Source organism: Phoca vitulina, unplaced genomic scaffold (genome assembly GCF_004348235.1).
Source record: "Phoca vitulina isolate PV1807 unplaced genomic scaffold, GSC_HSeal_1.0 scaffold20, whole genome shotgun sequence".
NCBI classification, from domain to species: Eukaryota; Metazoa; Chordata; class Mammalia; order Carnivora; family Phocidae; genus Phoca; species Phoca vitulina.
The window spans coordinates 10359741-10384083 of NW_022589723.1; the positions used below are offsets into that span (position 1 = coordinate 10359741).

The 24343-nt window shown below is 62.6% G+C and overlaps 1 protein-coding gene across 1 annotated transcript in view; it reads right to left on the bottom strand.

Moving 5' to 3' along the window:
- Positions 1–42: 42 nt before the first annotated feature.
- The window catches only part of SPTBN5 (spectrin beta, non-erythrocytic 5), a 45021-nt gene continuing 20720 nt past the window's right edge, over positions 43–24343 (bottom strand). The window contains exons 26-69 of the mRNA XM_032417541.1: positions 24152–24268; positions 23012–23169; positions 22481–22616; positions 22097–22242; positions 21224–21338; positions 21007–21117; positions 20612–20791; positions 19567–19773; positions 19235–19384; positions 18978–19082; positions 18411–18578; positions 17759–17908; positions 17446–17637; positions 17131–17226; positions 15553–15668; positions 15354–15468; positions 14458–14571; positions 14170–14291; positions 13752–13914; positions 13358–13546; positions 13025–13102; positions 12219–12391; positions 10470–10560; positions 10177–10323; positions 9434–9571; positions 9098–9354; positions 8728–8914; positions 8295–8507; positions 7627–7823; positions 7295–7493; positions 6815–7009; positions 5782–5937; positions 5336–5553; positions 4978–5167; positions 4583–4759; positions 4306–4410; positions 3726–3959; positions 2762–2848; positions 2580–2671; positions 2344–2429; positions 1445–1492; positions 1102–1195; positions 729–880; positions 43–110 (exon numbers count right to left, since the gene is read on the bottom strand). Coding sequence (XP_032273432.1) covers positions 43–110; positions 729–880; positions 1102–1195; positions 1445–1492; positions 2344–2429; positions 2580–2671; positions 2762–2848; positions 3726–3959; positions 4306–4410; positions 4583–4759; positions 4978–5167; positions 5336–5553; positions 5782–5937; positions 6815–7009; positions 7295–7493; positions 7627–7823; positions 8295–8507; positions 8728–8914; positions 9098–9354; positions 9434–9571; positions 10177–10323; positions 10470–10560; positions 12219–12391; positions 13025–13102; positions 13358–13546; positions 13752–13914; positions 14170–14291; positions 14458–14571; positions 15354–15468; positions 15553–15668; positions 17131–17226; positions 17446–17637; positions 17759–17908; positions 18411–18578; positions 18978–19082; positions 19235–19384; positions 19567–19773; positions 20612–20791; positions 21007–21117; positions 21224–21338; positions 22097–22242; positions 22481–22616; positions 23012–23169; positions 24152–24268 — 6432 coding nt within the window. The remainder of the gene's footprint in view (positions 111–728; positions 881–1101; positions 1196–1444; positions 1493–2343; positions 2430–2579; positions 2672–2761; positions 2849–3725; positions 3960–4305; positions 4411–4582; positions 4760–4977; positions 5168–5335; positions 5554–5781; positions 5938–6814; positions 7010–7294; positions 7494–7626; positions 7824–8294; positions 8508–8727; positions 8915–9097; positions 9355–9433; positions 9572–10176; positions 10324–10469; positions 10561–12218; positions 12392–13024; positions 13103–13357; positions 13547–13751; positions 13915–14169; positions 14292–14457; positions 14572–15353; positions 15469–15552; positions 15669–17130; positions 17227–17445; positions 17638–17758; positions 17909–18410; positions 18579–18977; positions 19083–19234; positions 19385–19566; positions 19774–20611; positions 20792–21006; positions 21118–21223; positions 21339–22096; positions 22243–22480; positions 22617–23011; positions 23170–24151; positions 24269–24343) is intronic.

Genomic DNA, 24343 nt, shown 5'->3' on the forward strand with positions numbered 1-24343 from the left:
TTCCAGACTTTGGTCCTGGTAGCAGAGTCCCGTGCTGGTCCCCTAGAGGTTGTCCTTGTTTGTAGCCCTGAGGTTTGCTGCCACCTCAGGGTTTGCTTCAGGGCCCAGACCTGTTGGGGGAACAGGGAGGCAGAGTGAACTTAGGGCCTGGCCTCCCTTAGAACATTCCACCTCCTTCTAACTTGCTGGGGGATGTAGATACCGAGAGCTGACAGGCAGCTGCAGGACGGACCGTAGTGTGTGGAGGGTGGATGGGAGAGAATGGGTTCTCTGTCACTCAGAACTCCCCCTCTGCTCTGGCCCCCTGATGCTTGGGCCCTGCCCTGGGCATGGGCTAGTGTCACAGCAGAAAAAATGGGGGCCCTGGGAGCCTTAGAAGCCACCATCCAGGACAAGGCCTATTCATTCAGCACCATGTTATCTGAATTCTCAAATGGAGCCCATGGGCCCTGCGGGAGCGGGCCTGCATAGCTGCCAGAGACCACAGCCATGGCCGCCCTCCCGGGTGCTCCTCGGGCCTGACCCGGGGTGTCTGTCTCTGCGAGAGTCGGTGTGGGCGGGTGACAGCCTGACTGCTGGCCTGCTCTAGGACAGTAAGGCTCCCCTTTCCCGTCGGAGCAGGGGAGAGCAGGAGAGGCGACCGAGGGCAGGCCGGCCCCGTCTTCTGTCTTGGACTGGAAGAGGAGGCCGAGGAGTGATCGCTGTGTGGGCGCCCGGGCCGTCCTTACCTGGGGCCTGGCTGGGGCAGGAAAGGCAGTGGGAGCCGTGGGCAGGTGCCGGGGCAGGGCCCGCAGCCTGTAGGAACCCCAAGGGTTGTGGCTGGCCGTCGGCACTCACGGGCGTCTCCCTCAGTGAGGAAGTCGGGGAACAGCCGTGGAATCTGTGGGGAGAGGGAACCTCAGGGCCTGGACTCTGAGCAGAGCTTTGTACCCGATGGGGTGGGTGCTAGGATTTTCTGTTGCTGAGGGTCTCAAATACGGGGGTTAGTCCATACCCTAGCAGCTTAGGGCTGAGTCTCCAGATCTCGGGCTTGAGAGGGCAGCAGCTGTGCCAGTTACGGGGCTCAGGCCTCCCACCTGCCCACAGAGCCACGGGCCCTACCTGAGCGGGCCGGCGGTGCTGGGCACTCTCTCAGCAGCGTGTGCAGCTGGGAAGCCCACGGGTCTGGCTGGGAGCTCCAGGCTCAGACTGTGGGCTGCAGAGCAAAAGAACAGTGGTCAGCGCTGGCCCCGGTGGTAGGCCCTCTGCAGCCGGCAGCCTCCCTGCATGTTCATGTCTACCCCCAAATCCCTCTGTGGAAATCCTAATACCAAGGGGACGGCACTGGGAGGTGATTAGGTGATGAGGGTGGAGCCCTTACAAAAACCCCAGAGAACAACCTGGCCCCTTCCACCAAGTGAGGACACAGTGAGAGGGCACCACTCACAACCCAGAAGACTCTTACCAGACCCCCAATCTGGTGGCGCCTTGATGGACTCCCCAGTCTCTAGAACTGTAAGAAATAAATGTTACCGACACAGTCTGGGATAGTTTTGTTAAAAGCGGCCCAAACAGACTGATGTGCCTGCTCCAGGAGGCCGTGGTGCACACCAAGCCTTGCCCACGTGGTGCACAGTGCGGGCCCAGCACGCGGGCAGGTCCCCCAGCACACCCCTGCCTCCTAGAAGGCTGAATGCAGACGGGCTGAGAGGCTTAGTCTGGAGAAGATCCTGAAGACACTCAAGATCCCCTTGGGATTCTGGACAGACTCAGCTCCCAGGGGACGAGAGACAGTGTGAGGAAGGGAGCCAGGAACCCTGAGAGACTGGGAGGAACAGGAAGGGACTCCCACCCGGGGCTCGCAGCAGCCTGAGGACATGACCTGAATATCACTGTCTCTGGGTGGAGCCTATCTGACCACACTGACGACAGACTTCTGGGGCAGGGGTGCTCTCCAGGCATCCTTCCTGATATAACTGGGTTTGGCCACTGTCCACAAGATACCCCAAGGGCAGTGCATTCAGAGCTTTTTGAGGAGTGGAAGGTTAGAGAAGGTCCCAGCGTCACAGAACAAAGCCTAGGAGCGTGCAGGGAAGTCAGAGAGGCAGATTCCAAAGGGGGCAGAACAGGGCCAGGGGGCAGCCAGGGGGGCAAGCCCGGCCCTCCCTCTGGTACTAATTAGCGCTGTGATCTTTGGCAAGTGGGTTACCCTTTCTGGGCCTTAAACTGAGAAGACACTAAGTCCCACTTACCTCTCAGGCTAGAGAGGTACTAGATGTGGCACTTCTGAGGATGCGTGAAACAACAGTTGGGGGCCAGGGACTCAGTACCCCAAGTCCCTCCCCAGGTGCCCCTGGTGCTTACCGGTCGCGCTGCTCAGGGCTCGCTGCCAGCTCTCAGCCTGCCCTTCCGAAGGTGCTGCACGCAGGGTCTCCACCCCGCCGCTCAGCCTGCCACCCAGAGAGCCGGCGGTCAAAACTCTTGGCTTCCCACACCCGTGGGCCCCTGTGCCTCCAGCCCCCTGCTGCTCTTGGGAGGCCATGCCGGCTGGGTCAGGTCATGTTCTGGGGCCATTGTCTCCCTGCCCACCTGGCCCTCACCTTAAGGAGAAAGCATGTTTCCTGCCATGCTGGTTCCCCGGCCTCTCACACTGCGCTCCTCCGAGGTCAAGGGTGGCCGCTGGGGCCATATCCTGAGAAGAGATGACAGGGGTCACCAGTGCCATGTCCGCTCTTCCCCGTGGGCCTGTCCTCTGCCTCCCCCACATTCCACTGCCCAGTACCTCTGCTGCCCTCCTCTTGTCCCAGGGGAGGCTCAGGGAGCTGCTCCCCAGGGTCCCGTGGCAGCCATCCCAGGGGCTCGAGCAGGGCTGTGGAGAGAAGGCAGGGAGGCTGCACCAGCTGGGCGTGGAGGGGAGGCTGCAGCCCATCCTCGCGATCGCCCGTGTGTCTCCAGAGGCTCCCAGGCCAAGTCCACGGGGAAGAGGGAGCCAGGGAAGGATGTGCCGGGAAACCAGCAAGAGGAGGAAGAGATGGGATGGAGCGCAGCTTCCCAAGGCCTTGGAGCCCCTAGCAGAAAGCGAACCCCTCAGGAGAAGGCCGGCAAGGAGCAGAGGGAGAGGCAGAGAAGGGCGGGGGAGGGCCTGGGCCTTGCCAGGACTCCTCCGCTGGGCACCCCGGCCCCGCCCTGCCTCGGTGCTTCCGCTCGAGCGCGGCTGGGGGCAGCAGCTGTGAGGCAGCTTAAGAATGAAACTGTCCTGGGGCGCCGGGCTGGCTCAGTCGGTAGGGTGAGAGACACCCCCGACCTTGGGGTTGAGTTTGAGCCCCACGCTGGGTGTAGAGATTACTTAAATAATAAAGAAAAAAGAATGAAATGGTCTTAAGAATGGGGGGGAGGGGGTTATCCACCATCACGTCAGGATGCCAGGCCCTGACGACCCCTCTGAGCCCTCTGGTTCTGTGGGGGAGAGCAGCCTGGAGAAGGAGCCTCCTCATGCCTCCCTGCCTCCCTGCAGGCGGGAGCTGCTGCCGGAGCTCCAAAAACCCCTCCGCGGTGGGGGCACCCTTTGCATCCTGAAGGGGCAAGATGGGGCCCAGGAAACATCCAGCAACAGAGGACAGGCCCCCTCTGAAAGGTGGGCTAGGAATCCACCCCTCTCTGACCACTTCATTCCTGAGGACTCTCGGCTCCTCTGCCCAGTGCCCACCCCCCGGGGCTCAGTGCTGGGTCCAGGGTCTGGGCCTCACCCCCGCGGCCCCGGCCCCACTGGGCTCCTGCTGCTGGGCTGCAGGCTCCAGAGAGACAATGGTGGCAGGGGGTATGTGCGGCCCGACGGGGACACCTGGCTGCGGGTCCCTTGTCTCAGCCAGCTGTACTCCGGGCCCCCAGCTTCCAAGGGGCCTCTGCTGGAGGGCGATGAGCGCATGGCCAGCACTCCTGGGGTTCAGCCCTGGCCCCTGCCGCGGCAGCTTCTGTTCCACCTTGGAGAGGGGAGTAAGGTGAGCCAGGTCAGGGCTCCATGACCCAGCCTCTCCTCCCCAAATGCCTTCCCCCTTGAGAGCATCCCTGTCTTCTCATGGGTCTTCATCTCTTCCCGCTTCAGCTTGCTTAAGAGACTTCCCCGTCATCCCAGTCCACAGTGGGGCTCCAGCCTACCTGGATGTGGGGAGGGTGCCGGGGCCCTGCCGCTGGCCAGGCAAAGAACAGGGTTTTCCTGAGGGGTCGGCTGTGGGCTCAGTGCCCTGCGGCGGCTGCACGCTCAGACTGCTCCCACCCCAGCCCTCAGGCCCCCTGCTGCTGGCACACCCTCGCCCAGCCTCCCCTCACCCCTGCCTTCCTCTGCAGTCGGGCAAACTTCTCTTCCTGGGCTGCCAGCAACTTCTCGAAGTCCTGGTGTCTGCAGAGCAGCACCTCCACATCGGACGCAGTGTGCTAGGGAAAAGCCAGGGGGTGAGGCCCAGCTCCAAGGGGTGCCGAGAGCCCCCCCACTCCCGGGTCCACAACCCGATTTAGCGGGTCAGGAAGCCCAGGGACCGCAGGGCCCGCCCTTGGCTGCGGCTGCCAGTCGGTGTGGCTGGCTCGTGGTGGGGGGGGCTGGGCTCACCCCACAGCTGGGGTCGAGGAGTAGAGCCTCCCGGGAGGCCAGCCAGGCCTCGGCCCGGTCCAGCTCCTGCCGCAGCTGCTGCAGGCCCCAGTTCTCCTCGCAGCGCTCCTGGCGTAGGGCGCAGGCCTCTGTGAGTGCCTGCAGCCGCCCTTCTAGCTCCTGCAGACACCCTGTCACCTGGTGGGAAGGGGTGCTATGCGTCAGACGCTCGAGCAGAAGCACCGAGGCAGGACGGGGCTGGAGTGCCCAGCGGAGGGGTCCGGGCAAGGCCCAGACCCTCCCCCTCCCTTCTCTGCTTCTCTCTGCTCCTTGCGGGCCTTCTCCTGAGGGGTTCGCTTTCTGCTAGGGGCTCCAAGGCCTTGGGAAGCTGGGCTCCATCCCCTTTGTGCTCGTACCTCCGGGGACATGAAGTGGCCGCTGTCTACCAACTGCTGCCCTTCCTGCCGTACGTCCTGTGCTCGAAGGCAGTGCTCCCTGATTTCTTGCCCCAGCTCCGCGTGCTGCACCAGGAGCCGCTCGGCCCCCACCATGTCCCCGGCCAGCTCCCCAGAAGAAACCAGAGCTTGCTTCTCCTGAGCCCATGCTCTGGGGGTAGGGAGATGAAGCTGCCGTCAGGGCTGGGAGAGCGGCCTCGGGAGGCAGGGCATGAGGTGTGCCCGGGGAAGGGGAGTCCGGCTCCCCGAAGAGCTGCGGTGACCCCCCCCACCCCGCGGGGGCAGAGCTGAGCCAATACCAGGGCGGGATGCCACCTACAGCAGTTCCCGACAGCGGCCGAGGAAGGCCTGGCCCCGGGCCGCGTGCTCCAGCTGCCGGCCCCGCTCCCGGGCCTTCTCATCCAGGGTGGCCCAGGCCTCCTCCACCCTGGCCAGCTGCTGGCACAGGCCCTCCCGGGCCACGGGGTGTAGCTGGCCCAGTCGGCAGGCCTCCATCCGCACCCGGGCCACCTCCTTCTCCACAGCTGCCAGGTCCCGCTACCACCAGAATACCCGATCAGGCCTCACGCCCCACAACCTGATGCACGCCCCTCATTCCGGGAGCACCCGGTCCTCTCTGGGGGGCTCCTGTTTCCCAGAATTTCCCAAGCCAACTCCACTCTGTTCCGCAACCTGGGCAAGCACTCCCAGGCTAGGAGGGCCTTCCCTTCTCCCCTCTGGGGAGCCCTACCCCCCACCTGCAGGGAGACTGGGGGGCACCCTCACCTCCAGGCACCTGTGCTGTTGCTGCAAGGTCTGCACTGAGGACGAGCTGTGGTCACAGATGTCTCTCACCATCAGGGTGGCCTTCTCCTGCATCCAGCCCTGGAGCTCGGCCACTGCCTGCTCAAAGCCACGGACCTCCCGGGCTGTGGCCAGGCTCTGGGAGAGGGGGGAGGGCCTGCTCTGGGCTGAGCTCATTCTTAGGGTCCTTTCTCCCTGGAGACATGGCCTTGTGGACCACCTCCTTTTAAATAACGAAGACCACGGGGCTCAGTGACTCGTTCATGACCACCAGGTACAGAGAATGTCCTAGATGTGGCAGGTGCTCAATGAGTGTGTGATGTTACTGATGAGGGGGTAAGGCCTCAGGGGGCCTTCTGTGACAAGAGGGCCTTTGGTGTACAAATCACGAGAAAGGCAGAAATGGAGGCTCTGAGGGAGCGGGGGATGGGTCCACGTGAGGGAGGAGTTTGGTTTCTGGAAAGACTGGCTAGGACAGGAGGGCCAGCTCAGGAGGCTGCCCAGGCTGTTGGGGGCTTGGGGAGCAGCCTGCTTTTATAGAAACCAGCAGCTACGGCTGAGAACACAGGTCGGGGAGCAACATGGAGCCCATCCACGCAGGGCATGGAGCTTTGAAGAGGGAGGGGGCGCAGTGAAGGAGCCAGTTAAGTACGCATGGTTGAGGAGAGATCAACACAGTGTGTATCTTCAAACCTGAGGCCTGTATTTAGGGGAGGTTTCGAGGGGTTTGGAAGCTGGCCAGACCTGCCTTCTGTTTCTCCCAGGTGTGAACTGCCGGCAGGAAAGCAAACTGGTGGAGAGGGCTGGGGTGGGGTAGAGGTGCAAGATTTCGAGAGTCCCCATCTGCTTAGTGCTGGGAATCAGAGGCAGCCACTTCCGTCCGCACACGCATACCCACCCATGCTCATACTCACTCGCACGCTCACCCTGGTGGGCCTGCTCGTCCCTGACCCAGGCAGAAGGCACGGGTGCTCCTGCCCCGTGGCTGCCCCTGGCCTGGCCTGGGCGCACTTACCTGGCTGCGAGCTTTTATTGCCCCGTCCAGCCTCTCCCAAGCGGCCTCGATGCGACTCCTCTGCGCCTGAATCTGGGGGGAGCACCTGGGGGCCGTCCGTTCCAGGGAGGCCGCCAGCTCCCTCAGGGCCTGCACCTTGGCCTGCCCCAGGCTCTGAACTTCCTTTCTGAAAGCATCAAACTTCTCTTCCAGTACCTGCGGGGATAGAGGGCCAGGGAGGGTCACTCCGGAGGTGGTGTCCAGCAGCTCTTGCAGCTCGCGAAGGGCCTGGCAGCATCTGACAGTCCCCTCATCCATACTGGATGAGGCGGGAGCGGACGTCGCCCGGCTCTGGCTCTAGGACCATGGGGATCCGCCCAGAGCCCACCTTCTTCCCTTCAGCTCACGCCCTCGCCTCCCTCTCGCCCAAAGGCACACACCTCCCTTGCCCTGGCTCAGCCTCCATCCACTCTGCCACAGGTTCGCTCGGGAGAGACTCACCTTGACGGCCTCCAGGTCCCGCCCGAGGTCCTGGGACTCAGCCGTGGCCACCCTGCTGGCCAGCCAGGTTTCGAGGAGCAGGGCCTCCCGTTCCAACTGGTGGCACTGCAGCTGTTCCCGCAGGCCTTGCCCCCTGCCTTCTGCCCTCTGCAGCAGCCCTGAATGGGCCTCCCTCAGCGCCCGCATCCGGCCCAGCGCCCTGGTGCCGTGGCAAGGAGGACACCCCGCTGAAGCCCTTCTTCTCTAGGCCGGAGCGGCCTCGCGTGCCTCGGAAGGGAGAGCCCTCCCTGCGCCTCCCTGCGCCTCCCTGTGTGCGCCTGGCTCCCACCCACCTTTCCGGGTTCTGCCTGCTCTCCAGGAGGGCCGCCGTCTGCTGCAGCCTCTCAATTCGCGTGCTGAACGCCTCTAGGTCTCTCCTGGTGGCCTCCAGCCGCCGCAGAGAGGCGCGCGTGGCCTCGGCACTCTGGCCCACATCCTTGACGTCCAGGGCACAGCCCCGTTCTTCCAGCCAGGACTCTGCCTCCAGGAGCTGGGGTGGCAGAGAGGAGAGTCCTCCCTGGGTGATGGCCTCTAGGGCTCCCAGCCTGGAGTGCACGGCCTCGAGGTTTGGAGCCGCGGTTCGCACCCTGGCTGCACCCTGGAAGCGCCGAGAGTTCTGACGCTCCCTGTGCCTGGCCCTCACCCCTAAAGATTCTGATCTGGTCTGGAATGGAATGGGAGTATCTGCATTTCTTAAAGGTTCCAGGTCATTCTGATGAAAAGCAATGACGGAGAACCACCGGTTTAGAAGAAACAACACAACAAAATAACACTGAACCCAGGAGGGGCCCGCGCTCTGGGTGCCATGCAGAAGGAAGAGCTCGGGGCGGGGGGCGGGGGGGGGGCAGAAGGCCACTTACTGGAGGGAACAGGAGACGCACAGAGAGCCTAGGCCCCGCTCACACTCTGGGTTTCCTCGCGCCCAGCCCCCGCCCCTCCGCGCTCCGCCTCAGCCCCTCACCTCCGTCAGGAACTGCTGGGCCTCCTGAGCCTGCTGTAGCTGCAGCCGCCTCCGCGCGGCCTCCGCCCGCAGGCAGCCCACGGCGCTCTCCAGCTGCTGCACCCGGGCGGCCACGGCACCAGCTGCCAAGGGCCCGGCCTGCGCCAGCTTGCGTCCCGCAGCCACCACGGCCTGGGTCAGAGCCTCGTGGCTACTCAGCTCACTCTCCAGGTTCTGCGGAGTCGGAGGAAGACTTTCCTCAGGGGACCCCAGTGTCGTGCAGGAAGCCTTACAGGATCCCACGGATTTGCCCCCGAAGAGTTCCCTGTCCTTATGGGCAACGAAGAACCCAGGGTGCCCCCCAAGCCCCCCAGAGGCGCAGAGCTCCCAGCACCACTGGCTGACTGAGGCTTGTGCTCGATCTGAGGTTCGGGGTGCAGGGGCGAGCCCACACCTGGTGCTTCTCTTGCAGGTGTCGCACGGTGCTCAGGCTCTGCCCGCAGTCCTGGGCGGTAGCCAGAGGCAGCTTCTCCTGCACCCACGCCATCTCTTCGTCAACATCCCTGAAGAACTGCAAGAGCAGGTTCCGGGCCTCCAGGGCAGCTCTGCGCTCCTGCAGGGGCTCCTGCAGGCTCTCAAACCTGCAACGGTGGAGGGTGGGGACGGGGCAGGCAGGGACCACGGCCATCAGTGTTGGGGCCAGACGGTGACCCAGTGCTCGCCCACTCAGTGCCCCCCACCGTGGGGGTAGGGGACAGCCCGGAGGAGACAAGCTGGAGGGCAGGGAGGAAGGGGGCGGGCGGGATGCACAGGGGCAGCTCTACCTCCGAAGCAGCTGCTGGGCCTGGTCTTCCACGTCTTGGGCGAGGCAGCGGCCTTCCCCTGTAAGGACCCGGGCCTGGTCCAGCAGCCACCATGCCCGCCTGGCCTGCCCGTCCACGGCGGCCTCCAGCTCCCCCAGTGCCCCCAGGAGCCCGTCCAGCCCAGACTGGTCCGGGTCCCCGATGGGGGCGCTCAGCTCGACCTCCACAGGCTCCAGCCAGCTCTCTAGTTCCTCCACGCTCTGCCGGAGATGCAGGGCCTGGGGCAGAATGGGAGGTGGGCACAAGGGGGAGAGGCCCAGCGCCCCCTCCAGCTGCTCCGTGGCGCACAGAGCCCACCTTGCAAGCCTCTCGCAGAGCGGCTGCCTCCCTCCGGCTCTTGGCCCACAGCTCGTCCCAGAGCTCTCCCAGCTCCCGCAGCCGCTCCCGGACGCTCTCTGAGGCCGGGTGGCCCTCCTGCAGCAGCCTCTGGCCCTCCTACAGCCACACGGGGCACACCGCAGGGACTTAGGACTGCTGGTGCCAGGGGGCCTGTGCTGGCTCCACCCCCAGCCTGTGTGCTCGCTGTGTGTCCCGGGGCAAATTCTTGAACCTCTCAGAGCTCATTTTCCTTATCCATAGAATGGAGAGAACAATGGTTATTTTGTTTAAATGAGATAAAACATCAAACATTTTTAGCAGGACACTTTATACTAGACGGAGCCAGCCTGGGGCCAGGACCTGCCCTTCGTAGGTGGGAGAGGGTAAATTTAAAAGATGCTACACTTTGGCTCCTTTACCCACAGGACCGCTCACTGTGGCCTTCGCCGTCCCCTAATGTCTCTCCTAGACGGCTTTAAAAACTATCCCGTCAAAACATGATCTTTAGGATTCTTGAAAAGGCCCTATGTTTTGGAGAGGGTGCTGTAGGAAAGCTACTGTTTGTCGCTACCCTTGGGTGCTCAGCATGATGCCTGTCTACAGAAAGCACTCGATGAATGTCGGCCATCTGTGACTCTGGATGAGAGCCCTCGCCAGGGCTCTGCGGGCTCTCCCCCTGCTCTCTGGCCTGCAGGCCCTTCCCACGGCCCTCAGGGCCTCACCATCTGCAGCCTTTGTTGGTGGTGGACACTTGCGTCTAGCTCGGCCTGGAGACTCTGCTGCTTCCACAAGTGGGCCTGCAGCACAGCGGGGTCCCTCCAGCCCTCTTCCAGGGCCACCGACTTCTTCTCCCTCAGCCACGTGGCCACCTGCACATACGCGGAGGACCAGGCTCTGCTGCCTCGGGCTCTCCCCTTCCCCCAAACCTCTGGGCTGCCCCAAGGAAGGGGGGCCTCTCCCCGGAGCAGCTCCTTCCCCACCACAACCACTACCCACCCCCCAACCCAAGGGGAACCTCAGAGGAATCCTGCAGGAAAGTCTGCAGCTGCCGGAGCTCCTCCAGCTGGCGGCGACGGGTGCCGGCTCGCTCTACCAGGGCCTCTTTCCTGCCAGAAGGAGGGTGTCATGGGCCCTCAGGTCCCCTCCCCGGACCTGGAGCTGCTCCAGGGCTGTGTGCGCATGCCCTCCCCATGGCCCTTCTCCTGGACCAGGATGCCTGGAATCTGGGGTTCCCTTTGAAATGGAGAGACCCTCTACTCCCCCTCTTCACTAAGTCCTCATTCCCAGTATGTCACAGTGTGACCGTATTTGAAGACAGGGTTTTAAAGAATTAAGTTAAAATGAGCTCCTCAGGGCGCCCCCTAACCCGCTACGTCAGGTGTCACACACACAGGGACAACCCTGTGAAGCGAGAGGAGGATGGCTGTCTGCAAGCCAAGGAGAGGGGCCTCAGGACAGACCACCCGGCCAACGTCTGGACGGAGGACTTCCGGCCTCCAGCATGGAGAGGACATACGTCTCCGGCGTTGAAGCCGCCCGTCTGTGGGGTTTGGTCGGGGCCGCCCTAGCCAACTAGTACAGTGTCCAAACCACCGTCTGGATCCTGCACTGCTATTAGGAAGAACTTTGAGCGGGTCCCCACCCAAATGTTATGTATTTGTGTGTGTGTCTACTGATTTATATATGCGTGTACCGCTCTCTGTACCAATGTATCATATTCATTGCCATAGACACAGAAAGAGTAATTAGGCACGTGATCTAAAAAATAAATAGGAACAGATGTCTAACTCTGCCCGCATCCGTATAGTCCCCACGCCGGTGTTGAGTGGAAACTCTTGTCTCCCTCCGCTGGGGCTACCAAAGGGTGTGGGGGCTGGAGATGGTGCGAGGCTTGATGAAATGTGTACCCCTCCCCCCGCAGAGGATGCTGGAAGCCCAAAGGGAGGGGTCAGGGTGGCACTGTCCCGGGGGGCAGTCAGGCCTGCCAGAAACCACCTAAGTGATTGGGGGTCACGAGAGGAGGGTGCTGACAGAGACCAGCAAACCAACATCTGTCATCTGTCAATCAAAGACCTCCTGGTAGCCACGTGGGGTCCCACGTGCAAGGAGTAGGAGTGAACGGCCCAGCCCTACCCTTGCCGGAGTGTCTGCACGCGGACTGACAAGCACTGCGGACCCCAGTGGGCTCTCTGGGAAAGACAGAGACACCCGCCAGTCTGAGATCCGGCTTTTGGCCAACTCTGCCTTGCTCTAAAAGTCTGAGAAGCTGGATGAGGTGGCTGAACCAGATGGGCTTTTATGAGGAAAAAACGCAGAGCCTGGCGTCTCGTAAGCTGTGCCAGGTTCATTTAAACGAGCGTGAGAAATGTGCCAACCTGCCTGAGTGGCGGGCACCATGCTGAGACATCAGGGTACCTTCTCAATCCTCCCCACTACCCTAAGAGGCAGGCATTGTTACCCATCCCCCGCCCCCGTAGACCCGAGACTCTGTGAGGCATTTCCCCTTAGTCCCACCATGAGGGGGCAGCACAGGAACTCAGGACACCGTGGCCCTGGAGGCCAAGGACACTTAGCCACTGTGCTTCCATGAGGTCGCCCCTCCTTCAGTTTCCCGGGACACGCTTCTTGGTAAAACTCCCTTTTATCTCCCCGGGTGGCCACATGCTGGGCTGGGCAGGAGTGCTGGGGCCTTGGCATTCACCTCAGCCCCTGGAAAAGGCTGGTGAGCTTGGCCCTCCCGCCCATGGCCCAGAGCCAGACATACCTCAGGAGCATGGCCTGGCACCGACTCAGGGCACCCTGGGCCTCGGGGTGCCCACCCCGGTGCAGGCTGCGGGCCGCGGCCTCCAGCGCACTGATCTTTTCAGCCTGAGCCTCCAGGCCCCGCTCCAGCACCTTGTGCTTCTGCAGGAGGGTCTCCACGGTGGCCAAAGAGTCCTGGCAGGAGCAGGGAAGCCGCTCCTGTCCACGGGGCTGCCCCTCCCGTCCCAAGCTGCCTGCTCACCGACGGCCACGCCACCCAACGCTCACCCACATGGTGAGTGCTCTGCCCAAACCCGTCCCCTTGATTTCTCAAGGCTGCGTTTGGCTTTAGGGCAGTGATCCTCAGCCAGGGAAGGTACTGGGGATAAGGGTCAGTGTCAGATTCTTCAGGGCAGTTGGAGCTTTTACACCTAACAGGAACACCCCCTCCTCTGCACTCCGGTAAGACCGTGTCAGCACAGGACAAGCTAGCCCCCGAGTTTTCTGAGGTCTCCCCTGAGTCAGGCTTGCCTGCCACAGGGGTTCAGACAGTGGCTGGAAGAACAAACCTCAGTGGAGGGAAGTGAAGAGGGCAGAGGTGAGAAGTTGTGGGAAGGAGGCAAGAGTCGGTCAAAGGGCCCGCGCTCACCCTCTAAGCTCCCAGGACATTCCCTGTGGGGCCGAGCCCCCGGTGCACAAGGACTGCAAACATGGACGGGTGAAGACTTCGATGACTCATGTGGTAGAGGGTGGGGGGGCCCCCCCCTTGGCCTGGGGAGCTCAGGCAGCACTGGTCGCTGCTTTGGTAAAACCCGTGTCGGCACCTACCCCCGGACCCCCGCTAGCGGGGCAGGCCTCCTGGCTGCAGAGCCAGCTTTCCATCTGCTCCATAGAACTCAGAACCAGCTGTCAAGAAAGGAAAAGGCAAAAGGAAGTGAGCAGAGGGTCCTGTTGCTGGAGGTGGAGTGACCCTGTTGGTGCCCCGAGGAGAAATCAGGGACCAAGACCCTGGCGCAAAAGAACGATCGCACAGCCGGCAGGCTTGCTGCGGGTGAGCTGAGCGCCGGGCGGTGGGCAAACTCCCGGAATAGCGGCCTCTCTGGGCTTGGCTCCAACCAGGGGACGGTGGGGTTAGGTGGGGGCAGGATGGAGGCTGCCTACCTGGAGCTCCAAGGCCTGCTGCAGCTGGAGCTGGTGCTCCTGCCAAGCCCCCTCCAGGCTGCTCAGCTCCCGGTCTAAATCAGCCAGGGCCTGGCGGAGGTCGGGGGTAGATGGGCGGCCGGCGGCAAGCAGTCGCTGCCCAGTGCTTCGGGCCAGGCCGATGCTGTCTGTCTGGGAGTCCAGCTCGGCCTGTCGCAAGACTGGCCTCAGATCCCCGAGTCTGGGGCTCCCTCCGTGCGAGAGAGGAGGCGCGAGGCGGGAGCACAGCGGAGTGGGTGGGATGCAAGAGGAGAAAGGCAGAGGCAGGTGAGGGAGAAAGGACCCAAGAGAAAGGTGGGATCACCGGTCGGGACAGGGCAGAGACGAGGTGAGGTCCCAGGGTCCCGGCCCTCACCTTGAGCTCCTGGTGCTCCTCCAGCCTGTGCTGGGCCTCGGCCGGGCTGCGCGGGGTGCTTCGGCCCTCCATCTCCGCCCGCAGCCCCCGGGCCCAGACCGCCAAGTGCCGCAGCTTGGCCTGCAGTTTCTGAGCTTCGTGTAAGGCATCCAGTGACTCCCCCCTGCCCACAGGTTCATCAGCTAGCCCTGGGGCCTCTGAGCCCCTCTTTCCCTCACACCCACACCAGTGCTCTCCATCCCCGAATCCCCTTAGCCAGAGAAGGGCCCATGGGCTGGGAATTCATAGGGGGACAATGCCAATGGTTATTTGAAGGACGGATAAAGGCTCTCAGGGGAGACGAGGGTCTAGGGGAAGGGGAGAGACAGAGAAGCTACGGGGACTAAGTCTGTGAGGAAAGAGGCCCAGGGGTTCGTACCGCTTCTGGGCCCCCCTCCAGAGCTGCCACCAACTGTCCGTCACCTCCCGCTGCTTGCGGCTGAGGCTGTGGGCTGTCCCAGGGCTTCTCTGGCAGACGCGGCCCACCGCCTGCTCTAGGGACTGTGGGGGAAAGCCAGGCTCAGGGGCTGTAGTCAGGGGAGCCCTGGCTGCAGGAGGCCCCCAGTCTCCAGGTGGGTGTACTGCTGGCCGCGGTCTACCGGCTCCCGGGGTCTCGAAGCCCTCCTGCCCTGTGTGCCTGAGCCGCGTCCCACAGAGGAGGACACACCTCCACCCGGGCCTGGAGGAGGCCCATTTCTTGCTCCAACTCCTTGTGTTTCCAGATCAGCCTCTGCACGCTCTCCAGATCTTTCCCATGGTCCGGGGCCTGGACCAGGGCGGCCTGGGAAGGAATACGTTACTGGCTTTGCCTTCGGCCCCACTGCCCCCTCACTGAGGGGTCACCGGCCACGGGGTTTCTGTGTGAGAAGCAAGTACCCCACCTGACCCCCTTCCCCACGCCCTCCGCTGGCCCCAGGCCCCTTCCTTCAGTGAAGGAGGACGATTCCCAGGAGAGACCAGGGGATGGATTTCCCTCCGACCCAGTCATCTCTGTGCTGCCTCCACACACCGTGTCTCATCGGTCTCTCATTCCTTTGGGGGGAAACTGAGCATGGACAGACAGCCAGGCCTGGCCGGCTCAGGCGGGGAGCAGAGGAGTAAGAAGAGTGAGGCAAGAGCCCCTTGCACGCCCAGAACAGAGCACCATCTGTGTCGCACGGGACTTCCTGGGGGGGGCAGACAACTTCTTCACTGCCCCCCTCCGCCAGCGTGTAGCCCATGTTTCTCTGTGGTTGCTGACGCGCTCCGGGGAGACGCTCCTGCACGCTCTGGGCTTGCTCAGGGACATCAGAGGGAAGAGTGTGAGGGGGACCTGTGCTCTGGCCTCTTGACCCACAGTGTTTCTAGAAGCCAGGTGGGCCAGCCACCAAGCCTGTAATGGGGTCTTCTGGGGCCCAGAGTTGATATCCCGAGAGCCCCTGGCAGACCCCTCTCCCCAGCCCTGAAGGACCCCAGCAGCATCTACCGCCAGGACGCCAGCTGAAGAGGAGAGGGGGGCCGGGGCGGGACACACAGGAAACTCTGGGTGAGCGCACCGCCTGGCTGCTAGGTCTTGCTGCTTACCTTCTCCCTTATCCGCTCCGCGAGGTCATCCAGCTCTCGGGACAACGTATGTATCTCCAGGGCCCCTTCCAGCTGCAGCTGGTACCAGAGTAGGTTGCCATGGAAGCTCTCCCATCTGCCAAGGAAGGTGTAAGGCTGAGTCGGAGGTGGCCCTCCAGCCCCCTCTCCTGGCCCCACTGCCTTCCACTCTGGGACTGGCCTGCTATTCAGCTGCTGTCGCCGCTGGTGGATGGTCCTGACTTGCTCAGGGTCCAGGTTCTCGAGCTTCAGGGACAAGTCATTGACGCTCCTGATGTGGGTGTCATTCACTGTGTCCTGCAGGGGGGGGAGCGGGGGGTGGACAGTGAGGGCAGCGGCATCACCCACCCCGAGCAGTCACAGCACGTGGGGGGTCTGCCCGGGCCCAAGAGAGGTGAGGGGCAGGGCGTTGGGGGAACAGAGGCAGCCGCACCCCCGGCTGGGCGCAGTGAGCTAGATGCCCTAGCGGCCTGCAGCCCCCGCGTGTCTGAGCCTAGGAAACACGTTCCTCGGTCAGAACCCGGCAGGCGATGATTAACAGAAGCTTTAAAGTTAAATTGCTCAGGAAAGCAGTTGGTAAGAAAGCAAGAGTAAGAATTGAGAATAAGAATTGATAAAAGCAAAGCAAATGGTGGAATGAAATGGTTAGCTTGGGTCTCCTGGTGTTGGAGTGTCTGCACCCCTACGAGTCCTGGGCTGGGGCTGCTTAGTGAGAGGGGCTTACGGGTCCATGGGGCGGGGGTCCCCGGCAGTGGGAGGGAGCGCAGGGGTCCTGCCCCCAGCAAGAGCAGCTTGTACTGGTGGAGCCGCTTAAAATTCCCAAAGTGCTTCCGAGGAAGGGTCTCGTACGAGCTGGGCAGGGAAGGGGGTGTCTCTCCTCGTACAGACGCCAGAGCAGAGTCAGAGGCCACCATGGCTGATGCGTGGCCGGGCTGGGACCCGAGCCCCGCTCCGTGAGCCTCTCTGGCGCTCCTCCTACCGCAGCGCCTGGCACCGAGGCTGTGAACTCCACTAGCAAGGGGGAGCTGGGGGCGAGCACCGCGGCCTCGTACAAACCGTACGTGCTGACGCCGGAGGGGGGACGGGAGCGTGTTTGGTCTCTAACACCTGACTATGACTACATTTGTCCTATTTCTTTTGTCTAGAGCACATAAGAGAAAGAGATTTGGGGGGTGCGTGTGGTGAGGAGGAGCCGAGAGGCTGAACGGGGCTTATGGGTAGTTGCAGTTTACCGCTGGATTATCCACTCCAGCCAGGCAGACGTGCATTCTTTTTTAAAATTTTGAAATAATTACAGATACACAGGAAATTGCAAAAGTAGTATGGAGAAGCCCCACGTACCCTCCCCCCAGGTCTCCCTGAGGTAAAATCTTCTATAACTGGGGCACAAAGTGGAAACCAGGAAATGGACATTATAACTACGAACCCGACTACAGGCTTTATTCGGAGTGTGTCTGTTTCTGCATGCGTGCATCTGTGTGTGGGGCGTACAGTTCTCTGCAGTTTTATCACAGGTATAGACTCGTGTAGCCACCACCTCATGTCCTTGCTCCCTTACCTAAGAGGCAGGCGTTATCCCCATTTTAAAGATGGAGAAACTACGGCTTGGCGAGATGAGGGGGCCTGCCTGAGCACATGCAGATAGTAAGCATGGAGCTGTGGCTGGAGCCCTCCCCTGACCCATGCTGGGTCACTACTCGAGTGGTATGTCCCCCGTGGGGACACGGTGACTGACCTCTCCCCCACAGGGCCCCCTTACCCGGGCCCAGACTCCGGGGAGCTTGCGGAGCCGCCTGCGGAGCTGCACACAGTGCTCAAGGTCCTGGCCCAGGTCGCCCAGGTTCACCAGCGCCTCCTGCGGAGGCCGAGGGGTGAGGGTCTGGGGGCAGTGCTCTGAGGCCCAGCACCAGGGCACCCAGCCCCCGGAGTGGTGCTGGGGCAGGGGGCGGCTTTGGGAACTTCCTGCGGGGGCTCCCGCCTGTCAGGGAGCTGGGGAGCTGCAGGCCCGTCCTTGCCCCCATCTCTCAGCCCGGCAGGCCCACCCCAGCTCTGCCCCCGCCCGGCTGCCTCTCACCCTCTCCTGGATCCAGGCCTCTGCAAAGTCAGCTCTCTGCAGAAACTCCAGGAAGTTCCATCTGTCCTCCAGGCCCTGGCCCCGGAGAGCCACCGCCTGCCTCAGCTTCCGCCAGTGTTCCTGCAGCATCTGCAGCCTCCGGGAGACCTCTCCTGCCCGAGGGTGGCTCTGGGCCAGGAGAGCCTCGCCGTCCTGGGAGACCGGACACCCGGAGATCTTGCCTGTCGCCCCACGCCCTGCCTGAGACCTTTCCCCTTGGCCACCCGAGAGCCCACACTTTGGGGTAGGACTGGGGCCGAGGGCCTGGCTTTACCTTGGTGACAGAGGTTATGAACTTCTCGTGGGCCTGGACCTCAGCCTCGAAGGCCTGGTGTTTTCCCAAGAGCCTCAACTTATCTTTCAGGTCCACAGGAGGGATTGGCTCTTTCAGCTGCCGGACTCGCTCCTCGATCCAGTCCTGGGCCTGGTGGGGGTGGGGACATGAATCCCATGATGCCGGTGCTGCTTCAGTCCACAGAGATGTCCCACACGCTCACTGTCAGCTGCGCCCAGGGAGTGGACTGCTGGCCCCCAGGGCTGGGCGAGGCAGTGCCGGGCAGATGCAATCCAGTGCTTCTAGCCCAGCCGGCCCCCGGCCCCAGGGAAGGGCTGGGCAGGGCCTCTGGAGGGGAGGCTGGCCTGCTCCCAGGCCCAGATACTTGGCTCCCTCCCTCTGCCTCCCTGCCTCTCTCTGGCCTAGCCTTCACAGGCTCAGGAAGCAACAAGGTCTCTGCTCACAGTGTCTTTGAATCAAATGTTCTGGGTCCCAGCAAGGCCTCTGGGAAAGCCATTGAACCTTCCAGACTTCAGTGTCCTCATCACAGGGATGTGGTGAGGCCTGAAGGAGCCTGTGAAGGTGAAGGTCATCTGTGCACTATAAAATGTTGCCCAAGCGGAAGGCACAGGGTTGGGGGTGGCCCTCTGACCTGGGTCACGGCCCTGGTGAAGCCAGTCATCAGCAGAGAGGCATGCAAGGCTTGTCCCCGACTCTCTGCCAGCTCCTTCACTCGAGCCCGATGCTCTAGCACTGTGTGGAGCCGATCCTGCACGTTGGGGCCCCCAAGTGTCTTCGCCTGCTCACACAGAGCTGCCTCCTGCGGGGGAGGGTTGGGGGCTCAGTCTACTGTTCTCCCACACTGGGAGGCTGGCCCAACGGGAAGCCCTTCCCTCAGCCCGCCATGGCCCAGGGCTGGCTGGTCCTCCCAGCAAGCCAGAACCAAACTCACAGCTCCCCTGTGACCATGTCATGTGGAGCCAAATGGCTCTGGTATCCCCACAGTGTGGCTCTCTTCTTGAACCATACATCTCCCTCTGCTCAGTCAGCCCCAACCAGGCACCCCTATTCCCATAGGCTGTCCCTGTACATCAACATTACCTGTGGGTCACCAAGCACTCTATGTCCCCCATTCAAAACTCTCCAAAGTTTCTAGACTCCGCCCTCTCCCCCCCACCCCCGATTTCTGAGCATGCCCAGTTCTCTCTGAGCCTCTTACCTTCTCATCTTGGGCAGTCAGAACTTTCTGGAAAATCTTGTGTTTGCGGATCAAGTGCTCTACCTCTTCCACTGAGTTCCCCAGGGCACTGGTTTTCAGGGAGACCTGGATCAGCCCACGGAGAAGTCAAAGAGGCCATCAGGGACTGTCCAGACAGCTGGGCCTCCCCACCCCCATTTGCAGCCATGTGGGCCTCCCATCAGGGATAAAGAAGGGGGAGCACGGGAAGCATGAGTTGTGGGGCGAGGGGGACCTGCCTCCTGGGCTGTGAGGATCTGGTCCAGGTGGCCACACTTTCTGAGGAAGAGCTGCTCCCGGTGCATGGCCTGCAGCTTCTCTTCCTTCTGCTTCCAGGCCTGGAACACCTGCTCCCGCTCATCCTGCAGGGCTCGCAGCCCTTCCTGGACCTGGGGACGGGCATGTGGGGAGCCCGCACTGGGGAGAGCCGCACGGACAAGATGGAAGCCGATCCTGAGGGAAGCCCCTGACGAGAGGCCAGCAGGGCACAGCGGGGCAGGGCGTGGGGTGATCGGGCTCAGACGAGGTCAGGGCAGGCTGGAGGGGGGGGGCACCGGACAAGGGGGCCCACCTCCTTGCTGGGTGTCCCTACAGCCAGAAGCGCCTGCTGGCCCAGCTGGGAGGCCCTCTGGTGCAGCTCCTCCCGGGCCTCCAGCTCTGCCCGAAGCTGCCGGTGGGCGCTGAGCAGCGTTAGAAGGCCACTGCCGGGCTCCTGGGAGTTCTCCTCTTCCTGCAGCTCCTGCCACACGGCGGCCACCCAGGAGGTGTAGTCCTGCACCTGGGTCCCCAGGAGACGGAGGGAGAGAGCTGGGTGAGGGCTGGGCTGGGCGGCAGAGAACGGGGTTCTGAGGCCAGACTACAGCCTGCCCACGTCCACTCGCACAGCCGAGTAGCTGTCCCAGGTCAGAGCCTCCGCTGAGGCTCACAGGGCCTTTTGTCACCGGGTTCCTCTGAAGTCATCCAACCTAATCCTTCCAGGTCCACGAAATGTCCACATTTGCCACCTCCTCGTCACCCTCACGGAGACTCCTCACCCTTTGCTTTTGGTGCCCGTCCTGCTTAGAAGCTCCTTCTCCTCCCTTCCAAGTCTTCCCAGCTCACCTGCTCTTCAAGGGCCAAGGCCTTGTTTGCCTCACGAAGGCTTCCCGGACACCATGACACCTCACTGCTCACCTTGTCCTCGGGATTTCTACTTTAATACTTACAAACTGTCTTCTGATTTGTGTTCACAGTGTTCGAGCTGGAGGGGCCTCAGATCCTTGTCCAAACACCTCATTACAGAGGTGAAGCAAGGTCAGTAGCACAGTGTGTATGAAGGAGGTACTCACAAACAGAGGGCGGCAACTAAGGCTCCATGCCTTGCTCGCGCTCATGCTACTAGAAAGTAGCCGAGGAGGATCCCTCAGCTCAAGGCCCCGTGCTCAGTGCTCGGACCGGCCAGACAGACAGCCAGCCAGACGTACCCACAGTCTTCTAACTCATGTCCGCACTGGGTTTCCCTCCAGAGCAGGAGGGCCTCAGTAGTACACCACACGCATGGTAACGCACACACGCACGCGCACGCACACACGCACGCGCATGCACACGCACACCGCCCGAGAGGAAGGAGCCCCCACCGCTCGGTGGAAACGGGCCAGGAGGCATGCCCGCTCCAGCTGGGTCCTGCGCTGCGCAGAGCATAGCTTCAGGGCCTCCCAGGCCCGCACCAGAGTCTGCTGCCTCTGCCGCACGGCGTGGGCCTGGGGCCCCGGCCCCAGCTTCTGTACTGCGCTCGCGGCCTCTAGCAGTTCCTGCAGCTGGGGGCAGGTGGAGTATAGGGAGGGAAGGGTCACGTCCTCCTAGAGGCTGAAGGGCCTGCCCATCCCACAGAACCCCCTCGAGCCATGCCCTGCCACGCACAGTAGGCCCAGCTGGAGGCCCTGCGGGAGGATGGGAAACCCAGAGGAAGAGATGGACAGGCCTGAGGGGGCCTGTAGGGGCCCGGGTGGGAGAGGCAGCCAGACCGGCTCACCTGCCGCCCAGTGCCCACGAGCTCATGCTCCAGCTCCTCGTGTCTCCTCAGCTGGGCCTCCAGCCCACGCAGGTCTGGGGCCACCTCACTGGGGAGGCCTGTGGCTTTCTCCTGAGGAGAGGAGATGGCCAAGGCCGTCAGAAATAGAGGGCGGGGCACTGAGCCTGGGGTGGATCCACTTCTAGAAAGAACCCCCTTCCTCCCCTTGGGCTCGTACCTGGACCTGCATGAGGGCTTCCAACAGATCTCTGTGTACTCTGAGGGTGACCTCGGCGTCTTGGAGCAGGTGGCCTTGGGCCTGGGTCAGCTCCCACAGCTCTGACCAGGCAGCCCTGTCCCCGGGGAATGTGGAAGACCAATGGGAGGTGAGCCATTGGCCCTGCATCCCATTCCACCCTTGGCTAGTCTTGTCAGCCCTCCCCCTCTCTGGGCTGCATCCAGGACTGGCCCAAAGCTCCCCTTCTGAACCCCCTTTCCTGCCTCAGGGCCTGCCTGGAGCCTTTCCAGCTTCACCATGAATTCAGTCCTTCGCCGCTATCATGCTCAGACCCTGATTTCTATGCTTTGTGGTCCATCTTCCATCTTGTGTATTCGTCTCAATTGTCAATCAGATTATGAATGTTCAAGGGCAGAAGTCACATCTTTTCTCCATTCCTCATGTACTCAGCCAACTCTCACGGAGCTTCTAGGGCTTCCACCAGGCCAGGCTCCATGCCAGGGGTCATGGACAAGTCAGACCTGGCCTCAGAGCCTGCAGGCTGGGGTTGGGGCCGGGAGGGACCCACGCCAGCCGGGTGGCAGCTAGGCAGTTCCTTCCCCAAGTCCCGGGAGCCAGGGGTTTGGAAAAGTGTCCCCGGGGGTCCGGGCAGGACTCCCTGACCTGCAAACCCAGCTCTGCCTCCCTTCCAGGCCGCGGTCACCAGGGCCTGGCTCAGCCTCCCTGGGACCCGCGCCCTCTCTAGAATCCTCGCGGGCAGGCAGAGCCAGCGTGGCCCTCAGAGCAGCCTACCCTCTCTTAACACCCCAGGAGCTGTCTGCACCGCTCGCTCCCCCAAACCTGCACCCCCAGCCTAGCCCACTGGGCACTCACTGCAGGTCCTGTTGCCTCTGCCGGGCATCGGGGGCGGCCCTGTGCCCGAGCTCCAGCAGGCTCTCTACCAGTGGCAGGCAGGCTGCCACCCACCGGCCGCCCAGCTCCACGTGGTGCTGGAACCTTGCGAACTTGGTGCGGAGGTGCTGAGGAGAAGAGGGGAGTGGGTGACGGAGCGGCCCCCCGCTGGTGAGGCTGCAGGCGCCTCCTGACCGTCTGGGCAATGACAGGTGGGACAGCCACGTGCCTGCACACCTCCTCAGAAGGCCTGTCCTCGGCCAGCGCTCCCGACTCCCACGGCCCCCTTCTCCACAGCCCTGCAGGCCAGGCCGCTGCCCCCAGCCTTGCACCGGAGGGTGTCCGCCCAGCCCCAGCCCTTCTCACCAGGATGTGCGCATGGTCTTCTCCGAGGCTCTCCGCTGGCCCGGCCTCCAGCTTCTGGCTAGCCAGCCAGCTCTGCAGCTCCTCAGCCTCCCCCATGAACTCATGCAGCTGCAGAGTCCCCTCCAGCTCCCGGCCCCTGGGGGGACAGCCCGTGGTTCCCACCTGCACGTTCCCCTGGGGACAGCTGGCCCAGCGGAAGGGGGGAACCTGAAGGAGCTTATTCGTGGTCTCTGTGCAAGCCTGTGGCTCTGGATTCGGGGAGAAGTAAAGCCGAGAGGGCCAGTGCAGGGCAGCGGGTGCATATGCAGGGAAGAAACGAGAGCTGGGAGCTGGGGGCAGGGGGCTGAGCTCCTGCCCAGCGGGCCTGGTTGCGGACTTGATGGAAGGAGGTGAGTGACACCCAGCAAGGACTCCTCTGACACATCTCTGTGGGCCTGGGGCCATGGTTTCCTTCCAACTCAGGGTCACAGTATGGGAACAGTCAACCGTGGCTAGGCCCCCCGTACCCAGAGTGGGTGCAGTGGCCCTTACCGTGTGGCTGCCCACTCCCGCAGTGCTTGCAGCTGCTCCCGGAGCCTCTCCCGGATCACGGCCAGCGGCTCAGTGGCCCCGGGGCCAGCGAGCTTTTGCGCCCTCTGGTCAAGCTTCTCCAGGGAGCTCCGATAGAGAGGCAGTTCCTGCTGTAGGAGCTGCCAGAACACATGCACCCAGGCCGGGCGCACACTGGGTGGCTCCTTCATCTACCCACCCATCCATTCAGCCACGGATCCTCAGACCCATCCATCCACTCATCTACCCACCATTCATCCCCAACCCATCTCTCCAGCCATGCACCCATCTCCCACCTCCCCGATACTGATGGAGTTCTTACTGTTCCATAAAAGTGAGCCCCTCAGAGGGCTCATTATTTAGTAAGGGAGGGTAAGTGAGGCCAAGGGGGGAGGGCACGGGAGGCACTGCACTAGATCCCAACAATACAGTAGACCGCGACAGCCGGGGCCAAGTGAGCTGCCCAGGATGTCTGGGACACCGAAGTGCCACAAGGGCATGGCTCTAGGCACGCCCTGTAGGAATGGCTGAGAAACCCATGCCCAGGCAAGAGGACGCTTCAGTGCCAGCCGGAACCAGGGCTGCTGTGGGGTCCAGGGCTGTGGGGTCCTGAGAGTCCGAGTCCAGGAAGGAGGAGGGTGCTCCAGGCCTCCCTCCCTTTAACCAGGGGGATGCTTGTGGGGGGAGGTAGGTTTCACGAGGGCATTTGGTTAACTCAAAGGGTGACATTCAAAGTGTGGGAGGAAGAACCCTGTGGAAGATGTGGGGAGGGTTAGAACAGGTGACCCCAAGAGGGGAGAAGGTGCTGGGGCAAGAGAGGAAGAAAGCAGAGAAATCCCAAGGCTGCAGAGGTGTAAACTGGTCAGTGTAAACTGGTCCAAGAAGGGGGGCAGGAATTCTTCAAAGGGCTGTCTCTGAAGAAGGGGAGCACTGGGGATGGGCAGGGGGCCTTGCCGGACTTGGTGGGCTGGCAGGAAAGGAGCTGGCCATATCTTCAGGGAGAAACAGCAGGGCTCTGTGCCTCTGGGAAGGAGGATGTGCCCTCTGCGAGTGTGACAGCCCTCTCCGTGGCTCATCGTCACCCCGGTGCAGACCGTGTGGAGGCTGCCCAGGACATGGTACCTGGTGCTTCCCAATGAGCCTGATGGTGGCTGCCTCGTCTTCACCACAGTCCTGACTGCTCACCAGGGCCTGCTTCTCCTTCACCCAGTCCTCCAGCTCCGACGCAGCCAGCAAACACTGCCAGGAATGAGGCCACCTCACCCTGATGATGTCAGATGGGACCTTCCACCACCCCTCGGGGACATCATGCTA